The 20,289-nt window shown below is 39.6% G+C and overlaps 1 protein-coding gene across 1 annotated transcript; it reads right to left on the reverse strand.

Moving 5' to 3' along the window:
• Positions 1-5,108: 5,108 nt before the first annotated feature.
• Positions 5,109-11,605, reverse strand: LOC131300594 (thioredoxin-like protein YLS8). Its single transcript, XM_058326514.1, has 2 exons — positions 11,363-11,605; positions 5,109-5,616 (listed from the first exon to the last, which is right to left on the reverse strand). Exons 1-2 carry the CDS (start codon positions 11,480-11,482, stop codon positions 5,308-5,310), a joined length of 429 nt encoding a protein of 142 aa, XP_058182497.1. The 5' UTR covers positions 11,483-11,605; the 3' UTR covers positions 5,109-5,307.
• Positions 11,606-20,289: the final 8,684 nt, after the last annotated feature.

Below are 20,289 nucleotides of genomic sequence, written 5' to 3' on the forward strand. Positions count from 1 at the left end.
CAGGGCCAGCCCAATGGGAAGGCCCAAGAGGCCGCCGCCTTGGGCCTCCACATTATGGGCCAAAAATGGGGCATCCCTTTCAAGATAAGTATATATATTTTCTGTGTGTAATTATAATACGAACTCCTTTGGTGGTTCAATGGTAAAGTGTTTGCTTTTTCACATAAGAAGCCTAGGTTCAAAACCTAGTAGGGACTTTTTTGTAGTGTCTTTTTGCCAAAAAAAAATTTCTCCTATCACACAAATTGCAGCTACTGTGATTCAAACATGAGTCAACTGAATATTATTGCAACCATACAAGCCATTAAAGCTGAAATATTTACCATGTTGAATAGTATGAATGAAAATTGCATATAGAAAAGTATTTATGTTTATTATTTTTAAATTAAAAAATTTATGTAGGCACTATTCCACCATTTGGCCTAGGGCATCTAAATACCTTGGGCCGACCCTGGACGCACTGTGAGTACGACTGTTGCATATCTTACCGAGTACTTGTAAATGGTTCTAATGTTCAACTTGCTTCATCTATTGATGACATGTTGGTAGCAACAAAAAACAAGGAAAAAGAGCTGCCAAGAAGATTCTTCGGATTGAAATTCACCGTGATAGAAGGGCATGTAAGTTAAAATTGTCCCAGAAGGGCTACTTGCAGAAAGTGTTCCAAAGGTTCAACATGCAAGATGCCAATTCCGTAAATACTCCGCTTGCGGTACACTTCAAACTCTTTGCTAAGATGCGTCCCAATTCAAAGGATGAGGTAAAGCACATGGTAGAGGTGCCCTTTGCTAATGCAATGGGGCGCCTCATGTATCTGATGGTTTGTACTAGACCAGACATATCACTTGCAGTCAGTGTGGTCAGCAGGTATATGGCAGATCCAGAAAAGGAGCATTGGAATACAGTTAAATGGGTCTTCACATATCTTGCAAGCACTAGTGATTTAAGGATAGTGTTTGATCAGAAAAGGGCTTCAGAAGATGTGGTGGGCTATGTGGATTCAGATTATGCAGGGGATCTCGACTCTCATAGGTCGATGACAGGGTATGCATTTATGTTTCCCGGACATCCAGTCTGTTGGAAGTCTACCCTTCAAGATACAGTGGCTTTATCTACGACAGAGGCAAAGTATATGGCAGTGATTGAGGTAGCAACTTTGTTAGAGGAACCTGTTTTGTGATTTAGAACAAAACATAACTTTTCCATGTAAGATACCCAGCCAGCATGTCGAGAATTCAGCTTCTTTCGTGCCTTGAGAAACCGTAAAGCTTCATGGTCTAAATAGAGAACAAACTCCACACCAACGAGGTACTCCTTCCAATGTCGCAACGCTTGCACAATCACATACAACTCCTTACCATAAGTCAAATACTTCTTCTTGGCATCAGTTAGTTTCTCACTGAAATAAGCAATCGGCCTTCCTTCTTGCATTAGGACAGCACCTATACCAACATTGGATGCATCACACTTAACTTGGAAAGTTTTTGAAAAGTTGAGTAGTGCTAGCACCAGAGCTTCCACGAGCTTTGCCTTCAAAAGTTGAAAAATATTTTTTGCCGCCTTAGTCCAGAAAACTCCCTATTTTTCAAGACATCCATCATAGGAGCAACAAGAGTGCTTAAGTTTTTGATGAACCGTCGATAAAAAGAAGCCAAGCCATGAAAGCTTTGCACTTCAGTAAAACTTCTTGGGGTTGGCCAATCAAGAATCGCCTTCACATTTTCTTCATCCATTTGCATACCATCTGCACTCACAACATAACCTAGAAATACAACCCGATTAGGGATAAAAGAACACTTCTTAAGGTTAATGTAGAGCTGGTTGTCATGCAAGACTTTGAACACATTTTTCAGATGCTTGACGTGCTAAATTCTATTTTGGCTATCCACCAAGATGTTGTCAAAGTAAACAACATACTTCCTCATAAAGTCCTTCAAAACTTGAGTCATCAACCTCATAAACGTGCTTGGGGCATTAAAAAGTCCAAATGGCATGACTAGCCATTCATACAAGCCACTCTTTGTTTTAAAGTCTGTTTTCCATTCATCTCCCGGTTTAATTCGAATTTGATGGTATCCACTCCGGAAGTCAATTTTAGAAAAGACCTTTGCACCACAAAATGTATCAAACATGTCATCAGGAAAGGGAATTGGGAACCAGTACTTCACAGTTATCTTGTTTATAGCCCTACTATCAATACACATCCTCCAAGTTCCATCTTTTTTTGGTGTTAAAAGGGCTGGAACAACACATGGACTTAACGACTCCCTAATCAGTCCCTTTTTTAGCAATTCTTCAACTGGTCTTTCCAATTCAACATGTTCATTTGGTGACATTCTATAATGAGGTAATTAGGAAGGATTGCACCTGGTATGAAATTAGTTCAATATTGAATATCACGAAGAGGTGGTAAGCAAGCAAGTAATTCTTCTTGAACTAAGCCTTCGAATCTACGGAATAGACTTGAAATTTCTTCAAGAATATCTCTTGCATCTTCCTTATCTTCCCCTACAACCACCAAAGCATATGTCACCTTCTCTTTGCTGAAAACTTGTTCAAAAGCTCTATAGGACAGCAAGTTAACTGGGCCTTGAATGCCATACTTGTGGGGATATCCTTCAAATGGTTCAACACAAATGTTACCTCACATTTCTTAAGTGTGTAGGTGTACTTCCTCCCATCATGCTGAGCAAATTGATCATATTGCCATGGTCTTCCAAGAAGTAAGTGAAAAGCATCCATCGGAAGGACGTCAAAGTAAAGCTTATCTTCATACTTTCCAATAGAGAATTTCACCTGGCACCTTTGTGTCACCAAAACCTCTCCTCCTTTCTTGAACCATGACACTTTGTAAGGCTTAGGATGCTGCTGACATAGAAGTTTCAGCTTATCGACCGTTGTCTTGGACACCATATTTTCTACACTTCCGGAATCAACCATCAAGATACACTTGTTTTCATTGGTCAAACAATAAGTTCAAAAGATGTTATGCTTGAGCCATTGATCATCTTCTTGAACAGTCATTACCCGTCGAATCACAAGACTTTTGGCATCGTAATCAGGTTCACAATATTCCTTTTTAGTTCCACCTTCAAGCTCGTCATCATAAATAGGCTCTTCCTCTTTTTCTTCTTGCTCTTTTTTAACAACATTCACCTCAGCTTTCTTGGTAGGACAGTCGTATGTGGGATGACCAGCTTCAGCTCGTTGCTCTTTTTCTTGTTTTGGGTCACCATCTTCTCTTTCAAAGCTTTACCACTGTCACCTTTTCCGAAAGGAGCCCATTTAGCCTTTTCTTCTGCTTTAAGCGCCATTTAATATGCCTCTTCAAGTGAATGGATGGGATGCATCATTAACTCCCCTTTAAGGTTGAGTTTCAAACCACTTGTGTATCTAGCAACAAGCTAATCATCTGTCTCCATAAGATTAATGTGACTCAACAACTTGTAAAATTGCTCTGCGTAATCAACCACAGATTGTTCATTGCGATGGCAAAGATGGTGGAACTTATGGTACAAGGACTAAGAGTAATCTAGCGAAAGAAATTTCTCATCCAACTTTAACTTCATCTCTGCCCATGTGCCAACTCTTGGGACTCCTCTTCTATCTAGACTTTGTTGATATTGCTGCCGCCAAACCAAGGCATGGCCCTTCAATTTTGTAGCCACAAACTGCACCTTTCTTTCTTCTGTCAAGTTTTTCCATTCAAAGAATGCTTCCAAAGAGGCAATCAGTCACAAATATTGATCAAGGTCTAACTTTCCTTCGAAGTCCAACAAGTGAACTTGGATACTTCTATCTGTTCCTTCAAGAGCTCTCGCTAATCGTTCCATGGCCCAACGATCACCAAAAGCAGCTTCTGAATTTTCTTTCGAACTAAGCAAATCAGATCCCTCATCCATATCACTCTAACTTCTTGAACTTCTGGCCACTTCCACGCTAAGGTCCCATTATTTGCAAATAGAGAGAGAGAGAGAGAGAGAGAGAGAGAGAGAGACTTAACATTGAAGAAGAGGAAGAGATATAAGGTTAGAGGGAGACAGGGTTGGAGAGATATAGGGAAAGTGGGAGAGTGAGAAGATGGTTGGGGTTAGTAGGAAAAAAAAACATGGGATTTTTTAACGGAAAAAATCAAATTCAAAAGGGTGTGTTTTCTTTCTTTCTTTCTTTTTTCCTTGGTAATTATCTACTAACAAACACATAAAAGAAAACAATTAATTACATAATTAATTTAATTTAACTAACTAAGGAAAAATCGAGTTTGCAAAACGCTGAAATGAGATCCTTCCATTTGAGCACTGGTTGCATTTGTAATGGGAAGCATTAATAAGGGCCTTGATAGTCAAAATATCGTTCACTTTTGAAATAGATTGTAGCAATGCAGGAAAGGTCACCACCCATCGACACTTGAGAAGGCCAGAGATCTTTCACACAATTCTTTCCAATCTTGGTAGTCAGATTACATGGAGATATTCCTATCAGATAGGTCAGAGCAACTAGTGTTTTAGACTCGTCGAGTAGGTCACCATGCAAAAGTTCAACATGGTCGGTCGAGTAGGTCACCATGCAAAAGTTCAACACGGTCGGACATCAGTAACATGCAGGCAGTTGCGGAACTATTTTGAGGTCCGGGTTGGCCCCAGACCTCCTCCAATCTCCTGAGTTTTAAAATTTTATTTTGTATATACTTAATTTTAAATATTATTGATAATTATTCATGTATAGATATGTATAATTTTAATAATTTTAGTTTGATTTGATAAAAAATCGGTTATTTATTACATTTTCATTTCTCAATATGTTGAAGTTGCCTAAAGGAAAAAACAAAATGATTAGCATATTTTAACTGCATTAGGCTAGAATCATTTCAATATACAAATGTGTTCAAAAATAAAAAAAAAATTATGATAATAAATATTTGTTTTGATAAAAATTATGTCTATTAATCTAGCCCCCGGATCAAAAATCCTGGCTCCGCCACTGCATGCAAGGCAAGCTTCTCAAAAACCCAGTTCACCTGTCTATTCCCCAGGCAAACAAAAATATGACTACACGTCCTCGTCAGCCATCAAGAGAATGTCAACTACAACATACTACATAAATACCAATTGACACAAACATGCTTCAGATTGCTAGAGTTCGGTCCACGCCCAGAATCACATGAAAAAGTAAACAGTCCAACATAATACTTGTTGCATAAACCTCACATTCTGAACCATGATTAGATTTTCAAAGCATAATACGCAAACACGATTTTGCTTGATTATACAGTTTCAAATGAAACAGCAAATAACCCAAGAGCTTCGCTCAATAACGGTACTTAGTAGAATAGTCTTTGGGTGCAATAACCAGCCCGCGACCCTTTCTGGCCCCACGGTACACTGTCTCAACGATGTCAATGAACTCCTGCTTGTCCTTCATTGCCCAGTTGATCTTGTTGTTGTTTCCAGTGCCAAGATCAATCATTATGTGTTTGTTCCTGAAAAAGAACATTATGGTTGATGGGTCATACAGCTCATACATCGTATTGAAGTCGGGCACCTCTGTGATGTCCACCAGGTATATGACCGCAAAATTTTTTATTGTCTCAGCAACTGAAGCCAGGACCTCGTCCATCTAAAATCCACAAACGGAAAAAGAAATGCATAGGGTATAAGAATTTGCTACCTAAAGAAATAAAGAAGGCAAAAATAAAACCGACAAGAACAATAAGAATCAGCTTATTACTTGAAACAAAAATGAAGGAAAAGTAAATCCAAAACACAAGGTAAAACATCGACCGCTTTTTTACCATAGTAGCAGAAGTCTAACTCATGAACTTGTTTTCATCGACCATTGATCCTAAATAAAAATTAAAAAAGACAAATATTCCAAGAGCAAAATTGCAAGGATCAAAGAGAATGATCTGTCCCCAGATCTTAATGAGTGATTCTTTTTGAACCAAAAAATGTCCTCTCTAGCCCCATTTTCTTTTCACACCCATTTCCAAAACATGGTTTAATACCAAAATGCCACCATCTTCAACAACCCTAAACCTAATTTTTTCCAACTCATCCAATGGCCCACCATCAAACTCGCCCCACCCTTTCCCACCCCTCCACCTCTAAGAATCACAAATACGGACACGGGAGACGAATACGACACGACAAGGGCACGCAGCTACGTTATTTCTCCAAAATGTAGTACACCTACACGATGGGGATACATCTATACATATATGCAAGTAATTGTCATGTATAGATTTCACCAGAAGTATACACAAGTTATCAAGAATCTAGACTGACATGGAACTCGAGAATTTCAAACAAAACTAGGACATGGGCATGGTTAGGCATTCTCAAAGATATCTTATATGATGAGTCGTAAGAAGTTCTACTCTACCAACTTTGTATATCATAGTGATGTGTCAAATTTCAATGTATTTGCTAATCCCATGTTAGCTAGTGTCCAAAAGTGTCAATCTATTTACTACTTAGTCAATGACATAAAAAAAGCGTCAGGCATGTTGCAAAAAGAGTATACACGTGTCCAAATAATTATGGACATGAAAAAAAGAGTACCAGATACCTGTCCAGTGTCAGAGACATTGGCGGCGCCAGAACTTGCAATAGGTATGCAAGTGAAAACCCTGGACAAAAAACTTTGTAGAGAAAAAATTTAAATATTTTGGTTTGCCCACTACATTAAACACCCTACCCAGTTAATTTTGATTAGAACCGTCCATTTTATTCAAATTGATTTGTTAGGAGACCACGAAAAAATTAAGCTCATTTGGAAATGGATAAGTGCTTGATTTGTAAATCTATTTTGTTGGGTCAAAATTCTGGACCCAGGAATTGAATTTTTAGATTAAGCACTTCATGATATTTAAGTGAGTTGAATTTTTGCATGGTCTCCTAACAAATCAATTAAATGATTAGTTGTGATTATCAAATTGGGACCTGAAAAATGTCTCATTTAAAGTGGGTAAACTTACCCTCACCTGAAATGATAATGGGGGTAAACAAATGTTGCAATGAATAAAGACTTGGTTACATTCTGTGAAAAAGATATATTTTGTACCCGTTGATTATGAGGTTATTTTATATGCAACGGTCCCAAAGTATGAAAACTTGTCCGGGCAATTGTAATCTCTTACGGCCATTCAAGAAAGAAATTGTAATCTCAAATGTATTTTGACTATTTTCATGTTTTTTCGTCGGACCGTTGATGTTAATATATCTTTTTTTTCCCTTTATCTTGTTATTCTTATAGAGTTTATACAAATTTTTCATTTTTTTGAACACCCTACTAAAGATTCCTGGAGCCGCCACAGGAGTTCGAGCAGTGTAGACGGACACGCCACCTTCTTTTAGGTGTCTGCGCTTCTTACCTCCACCTCCACGCCCACTACCAGAAATTCATTAAAACTAATTCCAAGTTTCCCAATTAGTTTTCTATGAAGTCCAAATTCATCATATCATTGGCCCATATAATTACTTAATCTGCTGAAACTCTAGGGAGATACTAACAGAGATCGCTCATAAGTCCTAATGTTGAGTTCAAAGAGAATAAGAAAGCAAAATGGTTTTTGGTTCACTTCATCAAACAAAACAAATCAGTAGATCAACAAGCATAGGAATAGAGGGATGGGGGAGACAAAATCGGGGAAAAGAATTGAGTGCTAAATAAGTATTTTAATTCGCTAAATCGTCACTACAGTGAATGAACTACAAATAGAAGAATCCACCAGGATAAAGGCCAAGAAAAATGGAGAAGCAGGGTGGGTGGGACAGTGACTGATGGCAGTGGTTTGTAGATAGGTAGAGAAAAAAATTAAGTTTACAATTTGTTGAAGATGAGGGCATTTTGGGATTAAATCAAACTTCTTAAATAGGTGTAAAAGAAAATTGGGGCTAAACCGCTAGAGAGATTATTTGGGTTCATATAGAATCACTCGGTCATAATTATTTGGTTTAGTTAAACACATCATTATGCACAAACAATAAAACACAACTGGTGAAAACCTACAGTCAGAGCACAGCAAAAATGCATGATTAGCTATTGAGAAAGAAACAGATAGTCGAACCAGAAAACACAGAGCTCAAAGAGGTTCAAGAACAAACATGGATTAAGAACTTTACACAACTGTATTTTCAAATTTTGAAAGAAGGCCCACGTAAATGAGTTAAAAGGAGCACAGAGAGAAACGGTATGGTCAAATTAATTTTGAGAAAGAAAAAGGAAAAGACTAGCACTCGTAACCCTTTCCAAATCTACATCTACACTCATTTTTATATGGGAAACCTTTCGATTATTTATTCATTTATTATTTGACAAGCACCTTAGATCTTGCCCATATTTCGCATTTAACTGTGACAGCTTATGAGGGTCCAAGATTTTAAATGGTTCATCAACCCTTCGTCATCAGCAGTTAAGTGACAACCTCATTAGACTACTGACTACCCACTTTGTGCAAGACATCACCGCAGGGTAAAAAAATGAAGAAAGAACAGAGGGCTTTGCAAGGGCAACTTCATATTTCTTGAATTATCTCCTTTTCCTTCCAAAAATTAAATGAGATTCCTACGCAGAAGAATAAACAAAAAATATATTTGCACATACTTGTGAATTCGTGAAATCTGATTGGAAAGAGAAATGAAATGGGTGGAGTTGATGGACGCATCAGAGACAACTGACAAGCAATTTGGGAAGCCAAGAAACTAAACATTATGATATTAGGTAGATCTCTCTCAACAACTTTGCTATCCCCAGATGGGGATTACTGTCTTAATTTAACTGCATTTCAAATAATCTACCTATTCATGACAGATCACGAAGCTGATGGGTTACATAGATGCATGAATTGAGAAGCATCACATCAACCTATTTGCGACCGAATAAGGAATAAACATGCCTGATGCGCCATACGTAATGGTCATCAAAGATTCTAGAGGCAAACCCTAATTTAGTAGAGGAGACAAAATTATGCATCCGAATGAAAGGAAATGAATTGGTAGCTTCTCAATTTGTCACTACCCTATTCTAGCTTTGGTAGTTTCACTCACAGTTACAATGCTTATTTTCCATCCCGACATCACTTGGACAGGCACCAACCCCAAAGATACAATCAACCCTAATTACTTGCAACTTTGCGAGCACCACACCCAAACACACACCCACACTCACATGAGTGGTGGGTCCCACACACATTCACCAATGTGTGGGGCCCACCACTCATGTGAGTGTGGGTGTGTGTTTGGGTGTGTAAATGGGTGTTGTACTAGAATTATTGAATTACTCATACCATGACCAAACAAAGGGTGAAAATCCTAAGCTTCTCCGGCTATGCTCATGTAGCCTTAGAACTTAGATAATGTCCACGTACATATGGCAATATATAACAAAATAACAAAAATAATCAACAATTAGTCAACTCTCAAGGCACTTTCAAAGGTCGCAGGCCCCTACAAGATTACTTGGTGCCGCCGGGTCGTGCTAATTCCATACGAATCAGTTATGAGCGTTTATTAACCATAAATGAAACAAGTTCGAGTAAAGTTTGGAGAGTTTGGAATTTGGTAAAATGTGAACATGAGTCATATCAGCTGCTCAGCATACATGTTGGAAGACAAGATTGAAAAGCAAACTGTAGCAGTGTGTCAACCCATATCAACATGGCCATTGGGGCAGATACTTAGGTACAACTATAAGCCCAGTTGCCCAAAACTAATGATCATACCACCATAAACTATGAGCTTGATTCCAAAAAGAAGCGTCTGTTTCCCTACCCTTGTAGAGTGAAAACCGTATTCTTTCAGTTAGGGGGAGTGCTGACAAATCAAAGAGGCATGCCATATTTCACAATATGAAACTTCAACTTTAGCTGGAGCTTCTTCCTTTTTTAAAAAAAATTATCTTTAGCTGGAGCTTGGCGTATTTTTATTTTTATTTTTTTTGAGCTGCAAATGAAAATGCGAAGAGAAAAGGGAATGGTTTCAATTGCCAAAAGCAACACATGAAGAGAACCAAATACACATCCATAGCTTTCCATTAGCCAATATAGTTTATCCACCTCAAGATTATAACCCGTCAAGTCACTGAGGGATACGCATAAAGGAAAGCTAATTCAGAGCAGTACATATATTAGTGGATGTGCAGAAGTTTCTCTCATGTACACAGAGCAACGAGTCAGCAGTATTCATACAGCATACACGAAACGGTATCAGAAACTTAGTCACATAATTTGTGCTCTCACATGCGCGAAAGTGGGCAAATGAGAGTGAAAGTGACTTCCGAAAAAAATCCAACACTACTAAAAATTTGCGAGAGCAAATATCGGTAGTAAAACACAGAATTGTTACACAATCCAGTTTCGAAAGTCTATGCATTAAGAGAGGCCTTGTCAGGAAACTGCATTAGAGGCTTAGGCACATAATTTGCACGTGATCGCAAGCGAAAGCAGGCGCACGAGGGTGAAAGCGACTTCTCAACAAATCCCAAATAACTAAAAATGCGAGACCGATGATTGATAGCGAGAGCACAGAGCAAGTATATAGAGCTGGAGTGAAGGTCCTACTAAAGGATTATGTAACTTAGGCAGAAGAACAAGACCTAGCATATTTTACGTGTACGATAAATAATACAAGTACCAGTATACACAGCGGAAATAAGATTAGAATGACCTCTAGTCATTGTTGTCAAGTTGAACACCGATCTCTCACACTTTATATATTTAGGTGTCTTCTAACCTATGCATGACTTGAGATACCTTGATTGATGGATATCAGAGGCTATATACAGATGTTAGGTTAGGAACCCTTGTCATTCTCAAGAAACCTTGTAGTTTCCCTCCATCATGGAAACTAAGTTAACATAATTGAGAAAGTGGGTTAGTGAAGAGTTTCTTAACCACCACTTATATCTCATAATGGAAGTGGACAAAACATAATCACCCATGTGACTAAGTGGGCCCCCTAAAAATATTTCTTACATTACACGGTTATAGACTTGTCTTACAACTATTTATTACTTCCTTTAAGTTGAAATTGAACTTTAATTAAGTGATTATGTGAAGGAATTGTTGAATCGACATGTAACTACTTAATACTTGCTGAAATTCATACATGCGATATAACCCAGCGATTGAGTGATTAGACAGGGTTTAATCAATGATTCCTTCACTGACTGATTAGACATTATGTAATTATGTAATCTTAATTAAGGCACCGATGAAATTGATAGAGACTCCGATAAAATCCAACTGATAGTAGACCTAGATAAAACCCTGCCGAAAGATGAATACATCAGAACCGCCGATTCAGTACACAAAGGATAGATACAAACAGAGAGAGAGAGAGAGAGAGAGAGAGGTAAAGGGTACCTGCATGCAAGTTTCGTCCCAATCGTGGCCGAATCGGATGATGACGAGGCGTTCTTCTTCGGCTAGGATCGCCTGATCCACCGCCCATCCCGAGTGCAGGTGCGGCAGCAAGTACGACATCCCTCTCTCTCTCTCTCTCTCTCCAACGACCCCTCGAAACTACTGGCTGCAAACTTGCAACTTCCAGAATCCTCTACTGCCTGCCGGGTCGCGTGCGTATAGCGAAACTGTGAATTTATGAGCGGATTAATTACATTGCTTACCCTCATTCGTTTTCAAATTCGACTTTCGTCCGTCACGTTTCAAATATAACAATTTTGGTAGTGTTTGGTTGGGAGTTTAGTTTAGTTTAGTTTTGGTAGTGGGTAGAGAGGAAATAGAGTAATGATTGAAGATAGAGGTAATGATTGGAGAGAGATAGAGAGAGATGCGAAAGTAATAATTGGAGAAATAGGGTAATGATTGGAGAAAGAAGTAGAATAATGATTGAAAACAAAACTAAAACTAAAACTAAGTTAAGAACCGAACAAAGCCTTTATAATTGGACTTTCTAGCATATTCCGATGTGACCCTTTGTGCGATTCTGTTAGATAAACGGACGGCAAGTCAAACTCTCCTTTTTACGAGGGCAACTGATTTTCACGTACAACAAATTACGAACTGCTCTTCCCTTTAAGGACTCTTCTTTCAAGAGTGCGGTTAGTTCGAGTAATTTAGAGAGCGTGGAAATCAATTTCCTTCTTCAATTACTAGACAGTAAAACCAAAAAAGAAAGAATATGGAAAAATATTGTCCTCTATCAGAAAAGTCAAATAGAGCATAGGAAATCGCGGAAAGAGTTGGCCTTGTGGTGAAAACCTCGGGCTCGAGGATTTGCTTTCTCCTAAGGTCTAGATTCAAAACCTCCCGGACGATTCTGTTGGGCTAATACATACTGAACTTTACTTCGACTATAATTGGAATCCCCACAAGTATACGGTCAGGCCCGGCCTTAGGGCAATGTCTAAGAGGCAACTGCTAGGGATGGCCATCTAAGCCGACCAGTCCGTATCCGATCCGCTATTTGTCCCGAACGGATCGGATTTTTCAGATATCGGGGCGGATTCGGATTTATTTTTTTTAAAAAATATTCGGAGATCGGATCAGATTCGGAGGTAAGTCTACCTCCGATCCAATCCACCCCGAATTCGATATTTGATCTGCTTTCGAATACCCGACTATATAAATACCTCTTATTTTGAGGGTTAGTCAATAGTTAGTCTCCTACCCAGCCAACTTCACTTCACATGAGTCTCCCTCCCCTCGCCCATGACTTCTCTCCCCCCCCCCCCCCAGTCGAGAGATGCGGTATCTCCCCTCAGGAACGGCAGCGGTGAGACTCTCTCCCCTCGCCCCCGAATCCAACAAAACTTTCCTCTCCACCACTTCCACTCCACCGTATCCGTACAGAAGCTACGCCATTTCAACACCCTTATCCTCGTCTTCCGATTCGCTGCATTCTGCTCCTCCGTCGCCGCTTCTGTTTTCATGCTTGTTAACCCTAGGGGCCCCGATTCCCCTCGTTGGTACGACTTTGATGCCATCAGGTATGCATACACGCACATGTTAGTTTTATCTGTGTTTTTTTCCGATCTGTTAGTTTTTTTTATATCAAGTTCCAATCTTTCTTTTTTCCTTCTTCAATTACTAGACAATAAAACCAAAAAAGAATATGGAAAAATATTGTCCTCTATCAGAAAAGTCAAATAGAGCATAGGAAATCGCGAAAAGAGTTGGCCTGGTGGTTAAAACCTCGGGCTCGAGGATTTGCTTTCTCCTAAGGTCTAGGTTCATAACCTTCCGGACGATTCTGTTGGGCTAATACATATAGAACTTTACTTCAACTATTTTTTGACTCCCCACAAGTACATGGTCTGGCCCGGCCTTAGGGCAATGTCTAAGAGGCAACTGCTAGGGATGGCCATCTAGGTCGACCAGTCCGTATCCGATCCGCTATTTGTCCCGAACGGATCGGATTTTTCAGATATCGGGGCGGATTCGGATTTATTTTTTAAAAAAAATATTCGGAGATCGGATCAGATTCGGAGGTAAGTCTACCTCCGATTCAATCCGCCCCGAATTCGATATTTGATCTGCTTCTGAATACCCGACTATATAAATACCTCTTATTTTGAGGGTTAGTCAATAGTTAGTCTCCTACCCAGCCAACTTCACTTCACATGAGTCTCCCTCCCCTCGCCCATGACTTCTCCTTCCCCTTCCCCCCCCCCCCCCCCCCCCCCCCCACAGTCGAGAGATACGGTAATCTCCCATCAGGGACGGCAACGGCGAGACTCTCTCCCCTCGCCCCCGAATCCAACAGAACTCTCCTCTCCACCACTTCCACTCCACCGTCTCCGTACAGAAGCTACGCCATTTCAACACCCTTATCCTCGTCTTCCGATTCGCTGCATTCTGCTCCTCCGCCGCCGCTTCCGTTTTCATGCTCGTTAACCCTAGGGGCCCCGATTCCCCTCGTTGGTACGACTTTGATGCCATCAGGTATGCATACACGCACATGTTAGTTTTATCTGTGTTTTTTTCCGATCTGTTAGTTTTTTTTATATCAAGTTCCAATCTTTCTTTTTTCCTTCTTCAATTACTAGACAGTAAAACCAAAAAAGAATATGGAAAAATATTGTCCTCTATCAGAAAAGTCAAATAGAGCATAGGAAATCGCGAAAAGAGTTGGCCTGGTGGTGAAAACCTCGGGCTCGAGGATTTGCTTTCTCCTAAGGTCTAGGTTCAAAACCTCCCGAACGATTCTGTTGGGCTAATACATATACAACTTTATTTCAACTATAATTTGACTCCCCTCAAGTACATGGTCAGGCCCGGCCTTAGGGCAATGTCTAAGAGGCAACTACTAGGGATGGCCATCTAGGCCGACCAGTCCGTATCCGATCCGCTATTTGTCCCGAACGGATCGGATTTTTCAGATATCGGGGCAGATTCGGATTTATTTTTAAAAAAAAATATTCGGAGATTGATCAGATTCGGAGGTAAATCTTTCTTTTTTCCTTCTTCAATTACTAGACAGTAAAACCAAAAAAGAATATGGAAAAATATTATCCTTTATCAGAAAAGTCAAATAGAGCATAGGAAATCGCGAAAAGAGTTGGCCTGGTGGTGAAAACCTCGGGCTCAAGGATTTGCTTTCTCCTAAAGTCTAGGTTCAAAACCTCCCGGACGATTCTGTTGGGCTAATACATATAGAACTTTACTTCAACTATAATTTGACTCCCACAAGTACATGGTCAGGCCCGGCCTTATGGCAATGTCTAAGAGGCCGCTGCTAGGGATGGTCATCTAGGCCGACCAGTTCGTATCCGATACGCTATCTGTCCCGAACAGATCAGATTTTTCAAATATCGGGGCGGATTCGGATTTATTTTTAAAAAAAATATTCGGAGATTGATCATTTTCGGAGGTAAGTCTGCCTCCGATCCAATCCTCCCCGAATTCGATATCTGATCTGCCTCCGAATACCCGACTATATAAATACATCTTATTTTGAGAGTTAGTCAATAGTTAGTCTCTTACCCAGCCAACTTCACTTCACATGAGTCTCCCTTCCCTCGCCCATGACTTCCCCCCCCCCCCCCCCCGAGTCGAGAGATGCGGTAATCTCCCCTCAGGAACGGCGACGGCGAGACTCCATCCCCTCGCCCCCGAATCCAACAGAACTCTCTTCTCCGCCACTTCCACTCCATCGTCTCCGTACAGAAGCTACACCATTTCAACACCCTTATCCTCATCTTTCGATTCGCTGCATTCTGCTCCTCCGCCGTTGCTTCCGTTTTCATGCTCGTTAACCCTAGGGGCCCCGATTCCCCTCGTTGGTACGACTTTGATGCCATCAGGTATCTCTACACGCATATGTTAGTTATATCTGTGTTTTTCCCAATTTGTTGGGTTTTTTTTTATCAAGTTCCAATCTTTTTTTTTTTTCAAATTCGGATTCGGATCTCCATTCCCCGTTCAGAGCGGGGATGGAGGACCAAAATATATATCCATTCGGAGTTCGGGGCGGATTCGGGGGCGGGTGGAAGATTCGGATATTGTAATATCCGCCTCCGATCTGTCCCGTTGCCATTCCTATCCGCTGCCTAGAGCCTCTATTATTTGGGCTCAAAGTCGGTCAGGGGTTCTTCCCAGCCGGTCCTTTGGGACTGGACTTTCTTCCCTTCAAGTCCTAGCACACAAATAAAAAAGAATGCATAGTTGACTAGGTTCTGACCATATATTTTACCAAGAATACCCTTTGACCTCTCTCTATCCTCTCTTTTTTCCTCCCTTTTTTGTTTTTTGTTTTTTAATTTAAATTTATATATTCAAAATTTACATATTTAGCTCCTTAAAAACACTGCTAATTTTGTAATTTATTTCAGCAAATCACATATCAAAAGTTCAACTGAACATAATAACTAATTAAAGATACCAAAAAGCATAGAATAATACTCCCTCCGTCCCAATTTGTTTGTCCATTTTGTCTACTTTTCACCATTTCAGCCACGCATTTTGCAAAAACTAGAAACTTTGATAATACAAAATCTTCACATCTTGAACTATAAAATATGATTTAATGAGCAAAATATGCGCGTATCGCATCATTAATGGTGCTATTGCACAAACACTTAACATAAAATGCATTTAGAGTTACATAGCAATTTTACTTGATGTACCAGGCCTATATTGCTTGTACTTACAGACTTTTTGGGTGATAAGATCCAAAATCGAGAGGGAAACAGCCCGGATCGGACGCTAGGGTTCCTAAGCAATCACTTAGGCTCCGTTCCAGAACATCTTCTTAAAAAATAAGTACTTATTTCATATTTTCAAACTAAAAAATAATGTAAATGAAAAATAATTTTTTGATTTTTTTTGCACCGTATAAAAGATCTCGATAGGATCTATTAAACAAGATTTATATTGATAGGAAAATTATTTGCGTAAATACATTATTTTTGAGTTTGAAATTGCCTTCTCAAAAAATAAGTACTTATATTGAGTTCCGAAACAGAGCCTAAGTAAAAAAAGAAATGGTCGAGCGATTACAACCCGGAGGTTGGCTTGGAAGCAGCCATCCTTCGAAGAATCCCATTCGTACAGCAGTGGATCAAGGTTTGCAATGAGGTCATGATAAAAGGGCGTGGTCGAGGAAGATGTAAAGAGAATAGAAGATAAGGGAGGTTAAGTGCAGTTAGTTTTCTTTCAGTTTCATATTGTGTGGCATTTTGTCATTTGTATTTTCTGTTAAGGCATTAGTTCGGGTGTAGTCCAGCTCAGCAATCCAGGAGGTCATTTTGAGATCCAATAGGAGTTTGAGTTCTGGGGTTATAAAAGGGTGTGTTTCTTCTGAGTCTTGTATCGAGAACAATGATCAATGAATGAAATCCTCTTTCTTCTTGAATTTTGTCATGGTATCAGAGCTGATGACGTAAGTCTCGATCTACAAATTCGAACTTGAAGATTTTCTGTTTGGTTTTCGATTCTTGTTCGAATTCATCATGGCAACATCATCTCAGACGTCTTCATCTTCTTCCACAACGCTTCCACCTGCGCTTGCATTTCTTGTGGCCAATTTTCACTCTCTGGTGAATATCAAGCTTGAAGGAGGAAATTACTTACTCTGGCGAACTCAGGTTATGAATGCTTTAAGGGCAAATGGTTATATAGGTTATCTAGATGGTTCAATTCCACCACCAGCATCTACAATTCTTGATTCTGCAAATGTTAGGGTTACGAATCCTGAGTTCACACTATGGACTTTGATTGATAATCAACTTTTATCATGTCTCACTGCCAGTTTATCTCCTGCAACTTTACCACACGTTTTAGGACTTGAGCATGTTTCTCAAGTTTGGCACACTCTAGAACATAGATTCAATTCAATCTCTAAATCTCAGATTCATGAACTCCGAAGTCGTTTATACAGTGTTACTAAGACTGGTACAATGGACTCTTACATAGATGAAATTCGAAATTATGTTCAAAGGCTTGAAGCTGTAGGCTATCATGTTGAGGAAAGTGATATGGTGTTTTGTGCCATTAAAGGTTTACCTCCAGTTTTTAGAGGCATAAAGAGTGCTATAAATACAATTAGAGGAGACATATTGTTTGATGAATTAGCCACTATTTTACGAAATGAGGAGGCACAGATTCACAAAGATGAAGGTGAAATAGGGACTAGTACATCCAAGGTTCTCTTGACAACACAGAAATCCTCCTCTCTTGTGCCATCATCACAGTCACATGATCATGAAGCTAGTGGTTCTGGATCTCAAATGTTGCAGGCAGGATTTCCAGGCCCTCTTTTAGGTTCTCTTATGTATCAAACACCTAATTCTACTGGACCATATTATCCACAACAGAACTTTCAACAGTCCAATAGAGGCATGTCTTTTAATGGTGGTTTTAATCGAGGCCGTGGTGGAAGAGGATCAGGATTTGGTGCCAATACAAGAACAGAATGTCAAATCTGTGGTAAAACAAACCATACAGCTTTCTATTGTCATCATAGGAAAAACTTGCAATATCAGCCTCTCTCATTTGTTGTTTCTGGTCCTAGAAGGTCTGTGCATCAGTCTTGGCAAGGAAATGGAGCATATCAGTCCTGGAATGGTGGAAACAATCCTGTTTCAAGACCATTTTCTGGTCCACCAGCTGGTTATCATGGTTCATATGCACCACATGCAAATGTGTTGACCTTCAATAGTGGTGTTCCCTCTGCATTTTATACTGGTTATCCTTCATCACAGGAGTTTGTTAGTTCTTCTACACCATCTGGTTATTCTGCTCAGATTGGTCACAATGGACAGTTTGGTCACAGAGGTTATGGTCCTGCTTTTTCACCACCACCTCAGTCTTCGTCCAACTGGTATTTTGACAGTGGAGCCTCTACTCATGTCACACATGACCTAGCCAATCTCTCTCAGTCACAGCCATGTCATACTGGGGATGGAGTGCTTGTTGGAAATGGAAATTCTCTTCCAATAGCTCACTCTGGTAAAGGTCTTTTACCCACTCCAACAACTCATTTTCATCTTAATCACATTCTTCACACACCTTCTGTTACACACAATTTACTTTCAGTTCATCAATTTGCAAAAGATAACAATTGTTCTCTTGTTTTTGATTGTCATGGATATATTATTCAGGACAAGCAAACACACAAAATTCTTCACAAGGGGCCCTGTGTGTAGGGTTTGTACCCCATCAAGAACTTCTCTAGAGTTGCTTCTTCTTCTTCAGGTCATCATGTTCTTCTTAGCTCTTCTATGACTTCTGCAGCTATTTGGCATCAAAAGTTAGGCCATCCTAGCGTGCCTTTGTTTCAGTCTTTAATAAAACAACACAACTTACCTGTTTCTAGACCATATGATATTCCGTGTTTCAGTTGTAATGCTGTAAAGAGTCATAAACTCTCATTCCCTGTTTCTGAATCTGTTTCAGTTGCTCCTTTTGATTTGATGCATATGGATGTTTGGGGTCCAGCCCCTGTACCTTCTGTTCAAGGATTTAGATACTACCTTCTCATAATTGATGATTTTAGTCGATATTCTTGGATGTTTCCTTTGCATTATAAATCTGATGTCAAACATACTCTTACACACTTCAAAGCTTATGTTGTCAATCAATTCAAAACCTCTGTCAAAACTGTTAGGTCAGACAATGGGGGAGAATTCATCAATAATTACTTGTCTCAGCTTTTTCTTTTAGCTGGTATCATTCATCAAACTTCTTGCCCACACACTCCTGAACAGAATGGAGTTGTGGAAAGAAAGCATAGACACCTGATAGATACAACTCTTACTCAATTAACACATGCTGGGATGCCAGTTCAATTTTGGCTTGAGGCATTAACTACAGCAGTTTACTTAGCTAATCGTCTACCTCATTCATCTTTGAACTTTCAGATTCCTTATACTCTTTTGTTTCATACCAAACCAGACTATTTTGTTCTCAAACCTTTTGGCTGTGCTTGTTTTCCTTGGTTAAAACCATATGTTCCTCATAAACTTCTTCCCAAGTCTATATGTTGTGTTTTCTTAGGGTATTGTACCACTTCTAAAGGATATAGATGTTATGATCCAAATGCTGACAAAGTAAATGTTTCAAGACATGTGAGATTTGAAGAAAATTGTTTCCCTTATGTCAGTCTTCTTTCCTCTGTCTCTTCTCAGTCCACTTCTACTGCCCCTACCTTTCCTATCTCACTTACTGAGTTTGATGATATTGTTGTGTCTGTTCCTGTTCCTTCCATTCTTGACACCACAACTTCTATTCCTTTGTCTGAATCTTCTTCTACTTCTGCTGATTCTGTCCTCGCACATTCTTCATCATTAGTTTCTGCTTCTGATCCTCCATGCGTACCAGTGTCTTCTCTTTCTTCTATATCCGCATCTCCACAAGTTTCTACTAATCATTCTATGCAAACCAGATCCAAAAATGGAATATTCAAACCTAAACATCCCATATCTCTTTTTGCTTCTTCCTCTTCATCCATTTCAGAACCAAAACATTTTACTGAAGCCATTCAGCACTCAGTTTGGCAAAAGGCAATGGCTGAAGAGTATGAGGCTTTGGTCAAACAAGGGACATGGGTTTTGGTTCCCCCACCATCACATGGTCATGTAATTGGCTGTCAGTGGATTTATAAGGTAAAGCGACATTCTGATGGGTCTGTTGCTTGATATAAAGCTCGCTTGGTTGCTAATGGTAATCAACAAGCTGAGGGGGTGGATTTCATCGAAACCTTTAGTCCAGTAGTTAAACAACCAACGGTTAGAATTATCCTTGGTTTAGCTGTTCACTACAAATGGCCACTCAAACAGCTGGATGTTTCAAATGCCTTTCTCCATGGCACTATTACTGAAGATGTTTTT

The sequence above is a fragment of the Rhododendron vialii genome, chromosome 9a (genome assembly GCF_030253575.1).
Source record: "Rhododendron vialii isolate Sample 1 chromosome 9a, ASM3025357v1".
Classification (NCBI taxonomy): Eukaryota; Viridiplantae; Streptophyta; class Magnoliopsida; order Ericales; family Ericaceae; genus Rhododendron; species Rhododendron vialii.

Excerpts from the sequence above, each read along its gene's own strand:
- LOC131300594 (XM_058326514.1), bottom strand. The coding sequence starts at position 11,482 with ATGTCGTACTTGCTGCCGCACCTGCACTCGGGATGGGCGGTGGATCAG. Across the intron at positions 5,617-11,362 it reads GGGACGAAACTTGCATGCAG|ATGGACGAGGTCCTGGCTTC; the intron begins GTACCCTTTACC and ends TGTGGATTTTAG.